General features: G+C 51.4%; 4 protein-coding genes across 4 annotated transcripts in view; 3 read left to right on the forward strand and 1 right to left on the reverse strand.

The window, feature by feature from the left end:
* Window positions 1-1,381: 1,381 nt before the first annotated feature.
* Window positions 1,382-3,835, forward strand: VTN00DRAFT_7802 (uncharacterized protein; the record flags this gene model as incomplete). The annotated part of the gene is made up of 10 exons (XM_069434586.1): window positions 1,382-1,508; window positions 1,933-1,977; window positions 2,072-2,153; window positions 2,444-2,513; window positions 2,602-2,670; window positions 2,729-2,744; window positions 2,825-3,025; window positions 3,076-3,221; window positions 3,273-3,585; window positions 3,642-3,835. 10 exons carry the CDS (start codon window positions 1,382-1,384, stop codon window positions 3,833-3,835), a joined length of 1,263 nt encoding a protein of 420 aa, XP_069286068.1.
* A 1,150-nt stretch (window positions 3,836-4,985) lies between these two features.
* On the forward strand, window positions 4,986-5,926 carry VTN00DRAFT_7803 (uncharacterized protein; the record flags this gene model as incomplete). The annotated part of the gene is made up of 2 exons (XM_069434587.1): window positions 4,986-5,374; window positions 5,470-5,926. The coding sequence occupies 2 exons, from the start codon at window positions 4,986-4,988 to the stop codon at window positions 5,924-5,926; spliced, it is 846 nt and encodes a 281-aa protein (XP_069286069.1).
* A 1,190-nt stretch (window positions 5,927-7,116) lies between these two features.
* VTN00DRAFT_7804 (uncharacterized protein) lies at window positions 7,117-9,166 on the reverse strand (the record flags this gene model as incomplete). The annotated part of the gene is made up of 6 exons (XM_069434588.1): window positions 7,117-7,154; window positions 7,288-7,410; window positions 8,206-8,304; window positions 8,365-8,908; window positions 8,971-9,050; window positions 9,163-9,166. 6 exons carry the CDS (start codon window positions 9,164-9,166, stop codon window positions 7,117-7,119), a joined length of 888 nt encoding a protein of 295 aa, XP_069286070.1.
* A 1,254-nt stretch (window positions 9,167-10,420) lies between these two features.
* The window catches only part of VTN00DRAFT_7805 (uncharacterized protein), a gene marked incomplete at both ends in the record, with an annotated part of 3,047 nt that continues 1,823 nt past the window's right edge, over window positions 10,421-11,644 (forward strand). The window contains 2 exons of the mRNA XM_069434589.1: window positions 10,421-10,952; window positions 11,150-11,637. Of these exons, the coding sequence (XP_069286071.1) occupies window positions 10,421-10,952; window positions 11,150-11,637 (1,020 nt within the window). The remainder of the gene's footprint in view (window positions 10,953-11,149; window positions 11,638-11,644) is intronic.

The raw sequence follows: 11,644 nt of genomic DNA on the forward strand, positions 1-11,644 counted from the left end.
AGAAGACGAATCGCAAAGTTATGCGTCTACAGTACATAGCAAGATACGAATATAAATTAAGTAACTTAGGTAGATAAACGGCCGTTAGAACCATTATTTATAGGTACCTATTCTGAATGGTCACGAGACACACGCAATTCGTCGGCTTTTCCCGTAGACAATTATGGATATACATCATATCATGCCTCTCCAGGTCCTACTCCCGAATCCGGTCCAGGAACGTAGCTACCTCCTAATCAGCACCACAATCGACCATGTAACGGCCTCCTCGGTGTGAAACCGAACCCAAATCCCCCCAGCTCCTTGCCCAGTGTCAAGAGTCCATAAGCTTTGAATAGACGGTTTAAAACGTTCCCCACCCAGGAAAGGAAAAAGAAATCAGAAAAAACAATAGATAAAAGATAAAATATCATCAAGACAAAGAAACAAAAAGAAAGATAAGTGAAGGTTAATATCCGAAAAAATCCGTAAATGCAATAATACATTAGGTATCTATCCATTCCAGCCGCAGCGAAACCTAAGAATCCGGGCTGGACTGAAAGTCTGGACCAGAACCTGACGGCACGGAGAACTTGGTGCGGTTCCGCGGGGGCCCCGGAAGACCCCAACAAGTCCTTCTTTTAGAAACCTGGAACAGCCCATGGCGCTGGGATCTGCGTTTCTTTCTATTAGCTCATTTTTTATTTTGATTTCTCCCTCAAAGGCTGATCCATAGATAGCTTGTAATTGTATATGTCTAACTTGGTACCTGCTGTGAAAGACACAAACAGGAGCATATCGATCCATGTGGTCCACTGTACACTGGCCGATGTCATTATGAGGTAAGGACTCCATAGGGAGCTAGTAGAAAAAGCGCGACTCCCCACGTCTCCTGTCAACAAAAAGCAAGCTGCTGCGCATAATAATGCACACGTCTCCAGAATATTCCCCATTGATCATTCCGGGCCCCGAGCTTAGTTCTAGAGAGATCCGGCAGGAACTTGAAGGTCCACCTGAGGGTCACAGGGCAGAGTACATACTAAGTTTAGCGTACACTGCCTCGCCGCCCTAAACCAACGCGTCCCACGTCAAAAGAAGCAAAAAGAACAAGGAGAATGTGAGGTCTTTCCCCGCGGCATTATAGCAAGATCAAGGGGAGAAAAATTCTTTTGTTCACATGACTTGCGAACCAACGGGGTATGTTGGCTTGTGCGCACTTCGTCAAAGGCGCCCCTTGGCCACTCTACCGATACTACGCGCTTTGCGTCTGCGCCCACTTACGCACCCCCACAGCCTGACAGGATCAGATTGATCAGCGCAGCATGCCAGTGACGGGCTCATCTATGAGTTAGCAGTCAGTAGTCAGAGTGAGCAACGAGAAGAAGCATCCTGTGTCTGAAATATGCCGCACGGGCTGACTTCCAATCATGAAACCAGCGCTAATCTCACGTTGTACAACTATCTGACACTCCTCGGGGCCCAGGGGTCCTGGATTGCTTCCCCGCTGATGTTGCTGGACGGAGCACACCGTAGATGCCAAAAGGTGTCTAATAGTGTAGATCCTCGATTACTTTGTATAGTAATGTACTCATCATCGCCCTCGGGACGCCGCGTGCGCTCGAGAACTCGGCGCAAGCATACTAGGGTTAGTTACTGCTCCTGCCGTCTGCGGCCTGGACGAGGTTCACCGGGGCCTGTCATCTTGTCATACTGGGCGGTTGTCGGGCACTAGCGATCTGCAGCCGTGAACCGGCCTCTGCACTGAAGTTGGAGGGAGACATCCGGCCGGTGGCGAGTTGTGACGATACGAGTCCATTCGGGGCCTGACCTCATCGGCCTGTGCCTTGGCGGCCTCCCCCACCGCGAACGCCTGTCCTTCCCCTCACTGTCTATTTCTACTTCACCTGCTCCCCTTCTTCTCTTTTCTTCTGTCCATCTCTCTTTTGGAGTGAGCTCTGGGTACTGCACTCACCTTGTCTCACATCAAATCTCTTCACGGTGAGTGCTGGTCTGGTCGTTTATCTCTGCCCCTAGAGCTCCCCAACTTCCGACGCGGGGAACCACGCTTGCTGACCTTGGAATCCAAAACAAGGAGAATTTTTATCCCTGTCCTTTCTCGAGTCTCATCCAGACACAATGGCTGCCAATGTCCCCAAGACCATGAAGGCTCTCAGGTACGTTCACCTCTCCATTCGCTCTGCTTGTTTCTGTTGCGTCACCGGATGTGTTGCTCTGAGAATCTCATGCTAGCCGGTCAATGCCACCAATAGAGCGGACTGCACTCATCTCCCATATGCTTCCATATTCTCCCGGGCTTGTGGGACTGCCCTTTGAAGCCACTCAATTGGCATGCCCCTTTCCCACCCCGGTCCAAGCTATCCCGGTGGCTGTCAATTGCGACAAATATCAACAATCCTGCCGGTCTCCCAGTACTTTTGCTAACATCGAGACTTCCCCATTGTAGGTATGAGAAGCCTGAGACGTACGGCATAGTCGACGTCCCTGTTCCAGCTCTGCGTGAAAACGATGTCCTGGTAATGCTCCCCGAGAGACATTCAGCTCTTCGTAGACAATCATTCGAAGAGTCAGCATAACTGACACGAGACGGTTGGGTGAGATTAGATCAAGGTCAAGGCCTGCGGTGTCTGCGGTACCGACCTGCACATTCACGAAGGAGAATTTCTTGCCAAGGCATGTAAAACCCCGTGCTGTCCTCATCTGTGGCCATTGAACTGACAGTCCTCTCTAGTTCCCTCTGATCCCTGGTATGTCAAATACAAACCAGTTTTGGCAGTACCTTGCTGCGACCCACTTCCCTAGAATTGGTTCTGATATCTTTCTGCAGGCCATGAGACCGTCGGCGTCGTTGCGGCTATGGGCCCCAAGGTCAAGGGCTTCAACATCGGCGACCGTGTCGTTGCAGACAACTCTGAGCTTTGCGGCGAGTGCTTCTACTGCCGCCGTGGCGAGGAACTGCTCTGTGAGCACTTCGAGGCCCACGGTGTCACGATGAACGGAGGCTTTGCTGAGTACTGCGCATACCCTGGTAAGTGCTGATCCTGGCCGGCTAGGAACATCGAGACTCATCCAAAACAGCTGGCAGGGTTTTCAAGATCAAGAACCTCTCCGATGTTGATGCCACTCTCCTTGAGCCTGCATCATGTGCGGCCCACGGTCTTGACAAGATCGCTCCCAAGATGGGCTCTTCGGTGCTCCTGTTCGGTGCCGGTCCCACTGGTCTTGTATGCTCCTCACGCTCACCCTCCAAGGTTCAATTGCTCACAGAGATGTAGATCCTTGCTCAGCTACTCAGACTGAACGGCGGATGCCACGTCGTTGTTGCTGCCCCCGAGGGTCTCAAGATGGAGCTTGCCAAGTCCCTCAACGCAGGTGACGAATACGTCGAACTGTCCCGCAAGGACCCCAGCGCTCAGTTCGCGAAGCTCAAGGCCGATAACCCGTACGGCTTTGACATCGTCGTGGAGGCCACCGGAAGCGTCAAGATTCTGGAGGATGCCATCAACTACTGCCGCCGCGGTGGTAAGCTGGTCGTGTACGGCGTCTATGCCAACAAGGACCGTGTCTCATGGCCCCCGACCAAGATCTGTGAGTATCCTGTTTGCTTCTGTCATCAATAGCTTTTGCTCACACAGTATTCGCAGTCGGTGACGAGATCACCATTCTCGGAAGCTTCTCTGAAGTGTACAAGTTCCCCGCCGCCATCGACTACCTTGACTCTGGCAAAGTGAAGGTCAATGGCATTGTCAACAAGGTCTTCAAGATCCATGAGTGGGAGAAGTGTCTGGAAGCGATGAAGAACAAGAGTGCAATCAAGGCCGCTATCACTTTTGATTAGATGGATAGATCAGGTTGAGTAGGGAGGGGTTACATTTCTGGGACTTGAAAAAGGACTGTAGAGGGCGATGTTCCCTGTTAATACATAAGCATGAATCTGAATAATGAATGAACGCGTCGAAAGACGACCATACTGTTTGCAAAGTTGATTCTGCTCAGCGGAGGAGATCCTGGGGGGTTAGTGTAACCATTTAAACACGGTGGAAATTGAGGACCTTGAACGAACGTGGCGGGCACTTTTGCCCCGTGACGTCTTCGTTTGCAGATCGCTTTCCACCAAGGTAGCACCAGTCAGATGAACTTGCTGGCCTGCTTGCAGCATTGGAAAATGCACAATGGATGTATGTTCTCGAACAGAGCCAGCTGTGCGGGCGGAGCGGGCAAAGAAGCATTTATTACCCGACTTGGAGCCGATTTATCGGTCGCGATTACCGCCCGTGCGGTCCAACGGAGATGCATACTAGCCTGATAGGGAAAGACCCCTCCAGGGTCTCGATGCTTGGGACTGGGAAGGTGCGGTCCGTGGTCTTGGATCTTCCTCAAAATAGGTATACAAGAAAATGAAAGAGTAGGCCCGGGGAACAGCTGCTCTTTGCTCTATGATAAACTTATCAATTAATAGGAGGCCTGGACACAAGTTGGTTAACTATCGTTTTGATCTCGTCTTGAGGCCATCGTGTGTCCGTCTAAACAATACAGTACGTAATTTACCTAGTATAGTATATCCCCTCAGCATGCCACAAATATGATATTTCAGCAGCTCTGCCAATTGATGATATTTTGCAAGAGATTCCATTTATTCCGGTTGGATAGTAGCGTACGGAGAAAGATATATTCTATCGATCTGTATGCAAGATCTATGTATATCAGTCATTGATGTGAATTATTTTGAAATGATGTGTGAGGATGGTACTGTAGATACCGTACACAAGATAAATTACTGGAATTTACAGACTTACGGCCTAAGGCTGCAAACTACATCACCGCCATCCCCATCCCAATCCCAATTAGGTACGGAGCTCGGGCCTCCAAGTCCAGTCGAGGTCGCTGCCGACGTCGAGCTACAATAATCAAGCAGCATCCTTATTTACCCCCTTCCTCACTTGATTTAACACCTACCATTCCATTTCACCAGCTAGTCTAATTCCACAATGGTCAAACCCCTCACATTCAAGGGCGACAAGCCCAAGAAACGCAAACACCGCGACCGCGAAGCCGACGACACATCTCGCGTTGTCAAATCCGAACCCTCAGCCGCGGCGGCAGCAGCAACAGCAGCGGAAGAAGAAACCCCCGAAGACCAGAGCTGGGTCTCTGCTGACGTTCCGGGGGACATCAACGGGCCCGTGATATTCGTGTTGCCGTCGTCCCCGCCGACCTGCATTGCGTGCGACGCCAACGGCAAGGTGTTTGCCAGTCCGCTAGAGAATCTGATCGAGGGGGACCCGGGGACGGCGGAGCCGCATGATGTGCGGCAGGTCTGGGTCGCGACGAGGGTGGCGGGGAGTGAGGGGATGAGTTTTAAGGGACATCATGGGAAGTGAGTGTTCCCTTTTTTTTTCTCTTTCTTGACTGGATAGATAGACACCAAAGGAAAGAGCCAGGGACAATGACTGATGGAACGATGATAAATAGATACCTCAGCTGCGACAAATACGGCATCCTCAGCGCGACCGCCTCCGCCATCTCCCAGTTCGAGTCCTTCCTCGTCATCCCCGCCCCGGACACACCGGGCATGTTCTCCCTCCAGATCTGCGGCGGAGAAGTAGAGAAGTTCCTCTGCGTCAAGGAAGGCCCCGAGTCGAAGTCCTCAAAGACCGCCGGAGTCGAGATCCGCGGCGACGCGACGACACTCTCATTCGAGACCTCGATCCGGGTCCGGATGCAGGCGCGCTTCAAGCCCCGGCTCAAGGCGTCCAAGGAGATCAAGGCCCGGGAGAAGATCAGTCGCAGGGAGCTGGAGGCCGCGGTGGGGAGGCGGCTTGAGGACCACGAGGTCAAGAGGCTGAAGAGGGCGAGGAGGGAAGGGAATTACCATGAGGAGGTGCTGGATGTGAGGGTTAAGGGAAAGCATGATAAGTTTGCGTATTGATTGGGCGCTCTTATCGTATTCGGTTTCTTTGCTTTGCTTGCGTTGCGCGTCTCCGTCTCGGTTTCGTCTGTGCCCCCTCTGCGTGCCGAGACTAGGATAAGAGGAGGCGTGTTCATTGCGATTCGATCTGACCTGGTTGGTCAATGATGAATTCCGTGTCGGGACGGAGACTTCTGCCACTTGAAGCCTAGTGGAGAGCCAGGAGCTCTCATCTCGCGTCTGAATGGGACATCCCAACGATGACGACGATTGACAGCACCGGTGCAAGGACGATGCTAGATGGCGCTTCTCGTACGATGAAACGCGTTGTACTTTGCTGGTTTGATAGATGGGCGGCAAACAACACCAAAGACAACGGTTAATGATTACGCGTGAAGACCTCGTCAAAAAACAGAGCCACAGGCGATGTACGAATCTTCAGAGGACACAGTATCAGGCAGTAGGTGGCTTATCACTTCAGCTATACTCATCTCCTCTGAGGACTACCTCTTTCGGATCTCCAAGTTTCTTTTCAGCCCTACCTTCCCGGCCGTGTCACTCACGATAAAGTAGATACAGTGGGAAGGATATAAAGCAGCTTGGCAAGACTAGAAACCGAATGGCCGCGGCCTGTCAGTCCGGTCCAATCAATCGAAAAAGATTTGAAAAGCTTTGCGAATGTTACGGCTTCCGATTATCGCCGCAATTCCAATAACACCCTCACCGGGAATGAGGGTCAAGTGTAGGGATGATTGAATGCAGTTCGTACAATTGCAATTACAATTAATCTAGGCCTATTGTGTCATTTTTTCAAGCGGTGAGTTAAATAAACTCTACAGTGTCTCTAGAAGGTAACTGGTAATAATACACGCTTGCATAACCAGCAATGGTCAAAGAAAAGTGACAGACTCCAGGAAGAACGAAAACAAAAGTCAAATCAAGACGCAGTTGTATTCATTGAGAAGCTAGTATGCGACGAATGCTCGACGGATAAAAGAAGAAAAGAGGTCAAATTGCAAAATAAATATGCTGAAACAATCCAAGGGGTATTTTCAGCTCCATAATGCACTTATAAAGGGTATATCTCGAATAACGCCTGCCCAGCCGGATGCCAATCCAACTCCCATATCCCATTCACCTGGTTGTGTAATCACTCTTTGAAATCTGTTATATTGAGAACATTGACGAATAAGCAATGTTGTATTCGGGTTTCAACGACCAGAGAAGAATTTGATGAGAACCCTTCTCCCTGTGAAACAATGAGTTAGCAAAGCCATGGTTTCAGTAGAACGGAAAGTGTGTAGCTGGTTAGGACCCAGGCAAGGGAGTTCCAGACTAGCAGCGATGCCAGCCTGTAATTGAGGATAGGTAACAATGCCTACATTTTGGCATATTCTCTGGGCGTCCCCTTTCTTCATACTCAAGCGCCTGGCGCCCGCCAAGCATCGTCACGGCTCTTCTCCGCATTCTTTCCCGCCGACTTTGAACAACCGCGTCGCCCCTAGCTGGGTCGACAGAAGCATTTTGTTCGTCCGATATAATGGATTGCTGGACAAGTGGTGATGATGTTGCGATCACCTGGTCCCTGTTGTTGGGGTTATTTAAGTCGACCAGACTGCTATCAGAAAAAGACATAAGGGATCCTGCTGCTGGAAGAGGTACCCGGACCCTTCGCAACCTTGTTGTAATGAACGGGAAACGATGCTCTTCGGCTGTAGCATTACTGTTTTGTTGATGAAGTCTTCTCATCAGCTGTTCTTGACGAACCATGAGATTGGTCACTCTGTCAGGACAGAAATCTGGCGGAAGAACACTGTTCTTGCACACAGGACAAAGGCTGCTGTTCTGCAAGAGGAAGTTGTCAACACACTCGGGGTGGAATATATGTGCGCATGGCAGTTCTCGGACAATAGATGAACCGGGAACGAAATCATCGAGGCAGATGGCGCAAGTAGTCTGGGAAAATGTGAGACGCTTTCCTTGGTTGGTCTCCTTTGCAGAAGGTGGGGTTTCTTGGACATCTTCAGCTTCCTTGACTGCGGAGCTGAAGTCAGAACCAGAGCAGCTTTTCGAGGCCTGTGCAATAGATTCAACATCATTTTCAACAACAGTACAGGAAGATGTCTTGTCCTCTCGTAAAACAGCTTTGGGAGGAATGGCAAGAGAAGGGTAAGTATAGAGCGGAATTTTTTCTAGGACACGTGGAGGCACATTCGTCCGTTTAATGCCGAGAGATTGAAGGTCAACTTCTCCGGCTAGGATCCGCCTTCGCAAGTTCTCACGACGTCTCCTTTGCATACATCGAATGGCTACAGCGGCCGATATAACGATGAAGAGCAGAGTTCCCAAAATGGCTAGGATAAAAATCCAGAGACTAGGTAATGTGCCGTCGTTTCGCTCTACACGAGTGTCAGCGAGAACGTCCAACTGAATTTTCCGATTCCTTGGGTCGATTTTACCTAGATTAATACGAGCATAAAGCCTTATATAATCAGCCGGTTCAACCGCGCCGGAACCAGTAGCATTTTCGGCACTGCTCAGGTTCCCCGAGTACCGAGCAAGCTCATGCATCAACGTGGCGCCCGCCGAACCTGGAATGGCATACACTGGATATTCATTGTTCTTTTTCCAGGCACCTCCATCATCCAGACTCCAGGTTGGACTGCTGATGGGAGGCGGTTTCCCCGAGTTATAATGACCCGGTTTGTAGAAGATGAGAGCTCCAACCGAAGCCTTTCCAGCTGCAGCAAGATAAGCCTGTGTGCAATCTATAGAGACCCAGGGCGCTAAGCCAATAGTGCTGTAACTGTAACCGAGATCCGGGAGGTCTGCCTCACGGGTGACATTCCAAGGAACGAACGGTGCTGTTATGTTGCCGCAAGGGTCATGAGGGTCGAGACTAGGGACGAACATTAGCCCTTTGAGGGAGTGGCCGTCCGGGGAATTATTCGTGGATAAGGTCTGGACCGTGCCATCGAGAACCATACGAAACGAGATGCTTTCCTGGTTGTACGTCTGCTATCAGTTCCTGAAGCAAGAAATGTGATAGCAGTAAGTGATCTCACATTGACGAACGGATGTCGATGTACAGGTCTGCCCGGGCCCGCAAAGAGAGTGACGGCGACCGTGGCCAACGATTCAGCAGCTAGAATATTGCGGGATCAGTCAAATCATAGCTTGTGCTATGGGAGCAGCGCGGTAAGTCCGCGCTAGGCTCGAGCACTTTATCTGGCGGGTCCAGCGTTTGGGAGACATACACATGCTGAAACCGCTTTCTGCAATAAGACACTGTTGGATGAAGTCGAAGCCAGCAGAATCAGGCGCGAAAGGTCATGCTAGACGGATGATTCCTAGGGACATGGGGCGGAATGGTTATAAGCACCTATTCTGCCATTCCACAGTGACACTAATACAGAAAAGAATGCGACGGACAATAACAATATGGACAGAACCGAAAGGAATGGAACTTGAACACGAATTGGGTGAAACACCTATTGATCTTGCACCACGAATATACATATGAGAAGGAAAAAGAAGAAGATGAGCTTTCGGAAATCGATCAGAAAGCTGGATGCAGGAAAGCAGCAGCATCGTCGGACGATGCTGGGGTGGCTGGAGGGGAAGCGCCGGCTGCGGACAAGACGACGCTTGCGGGGTTTATGTATGTCTGTCTGACAAACCGAACTTCATGCAGCGCCCGAGAGCGTCCAGGGCTATCTCGATTTGGCAGAAAGCCGTACACGACAGATACATGGGCTGTCTTCGTGCCATCGAGATGTCCTTGGCGGAATGCGACCAATGTTGTCTGGACTCTGCAAGCTGTTCGATGGGGCCGGCGCGGCCGTCGATCGTCGGTGGAGCACAGCCCTACGCCGGGGAACGGGAGCCTCTTGTTCTTCCCTACTGGACGTTGGGCAGCGTGTCAAAATCTTATCGCTGCTTCGTAGGCGTTGCATGAGCTAGATGGACTCACAGAGAACGAGAAGAAGGGAACAAGAGAGGCTCCAACCATATCCGCAGTTCAAGCATGGCGGCGTATGGCTGCTTACCGTACCATACCATTCCGTACCGGCCCCCGGACTTCCCAGCGCCGAGACGTGGAGAATGTCCATCACGTGATCTTATTGGGAGCACGGCCGGCGGCGAGCGCAACGACATGTCAAGTTGCCGCGTATATCTCGACGACTACAGATCACCTGTTGCCGCATAAATTGTCTTGAGTGTTGCATTATCAGACATCTCCTGGCCTATCTCCTACCCTTTCGGAGATGCCCGGACGTATGCGCGTTGTGGCACCCGCTGTTTGTTGAGCTGGATTCAACCGAAACACGCGCCTTCTGCGCTCCTTCTCCTGGACGGCAATATGCGCTGTTGAGCGCCAAACGGTTGGATTCAGGATACATTGCGCTATTAATATATTGATCCTTCCAGGATTCGCAGGCTTTTGCCGTTGAGGCCCCCGATAACGCCGTCAAAGACCCCTCCCGCTCGCCACGGTACGGCCGCCATCCCAAAATGCCCATCGCCAACAAGGGGAAGGGCAAGGGCCGCGAGGTCAGGCAATCTCGTAGCCGCAATACCACTCCCAGCTCTGGCCTCAGCGCCAGCACCGCAACGGGTGTTTCCTCCGTCCCGGGCTACCTCGATAGCGACGTCACCCAGCTTCTCGTACCCTCGACCGTACAATACTCTGACATCCTAGAGCGATTTGGTGGAGGCTTAATCCCAGACTCCAAGTCATTGGAAGTGCTGGCCGAACAGCTCAAGACACTCAGTCAATTTGCAGAGGCCCGCGGCGATGCTTGCAATGCGGGGATGCGAGAGCTGTCCCAGAGAAGGAAGGAGGTAGTAGAGGACCAAAGGGAGCAGGAACTCCTGGAAGAAGAGCGGGTGAAGATGAAACGAGAGGCCGAGGACGATGAAGAGGGTGGCCGGGCGCTTAAGGGTGGGAAACTGAAGAAGCGTAAAGAACGTGGGACTGTCAAGGAAGAGCGTCCGTTAACGCACGGTGCTCACGAGGTGACCAGGCAGGACGGTGGAATTGAAGGTAAGTCACCGCAGTTTCAGCATCAATTCACCCATCTCAACCTGGCGTGGACCGCCTCGAGAATCAATTTTTCTGCAACAATCCCACTTCTCCAATGTCCATCCATCCATTCCTATACCCGTACTCTTTCCAAGCGACGACAATGGAGACCGTGGAGTCATTGGAGCAAGCTAGTTTTACTGACTGCTTATGCGCAGGCGAACGCAAGCGTAGCCGCGAAACGGTGTCCCCATCTTCCAAGAAGTCAAAGAACCTTGCATCGGGCAGCACGTCCTCACTCTCTCCCCCATCATTGGCATCCCCTGCACCTGCTGGAGCCGGCGAGGCACCGGCTGGAGGCTCACTGTCAGACGAAGACAGCGCAGACGAGCATCAGCCGGATCCAGCGCCAGCAGTTCCTCAATATCAAGTCTTTGGGCCCGATCCGCTGAAGTTCGACGATCCAACCATCTACCATATTCGCGAAGTGACACCTGGAATGACAGATGAAGAAAAGAAGGAAATATACAGTGTCGCTCAGTTCCCTAAAAGTGATTTAAGCCACCTGATGGCTGGTACGCCGCCAGATAAGGACTTCAGCAACGCAAAACCTACGAACCAAGTCAGCGCCAATACATTTGCTTCATATGTTGATCCTTATGTCCGGCCTCTAACTGAGGAGGACATTGCCTTCTTGAAAGAAAAGGTTTAAG

Source organism: Thermoascus crustaceus, assembly GCF_041956765.1.
Source record: "Thermoascus crustaceus strain CBS 181.67 unplaced genomic scaffold VTN00scaffold_5, whole genome shotgun sequence".
Lineage (NCBI taxonomy): Eukaryota > Fungi > Ascomycota > Eurotiomycetes > Eurotiales > Thermoascaceae > Thermoascus > Thermoascus crustaceus.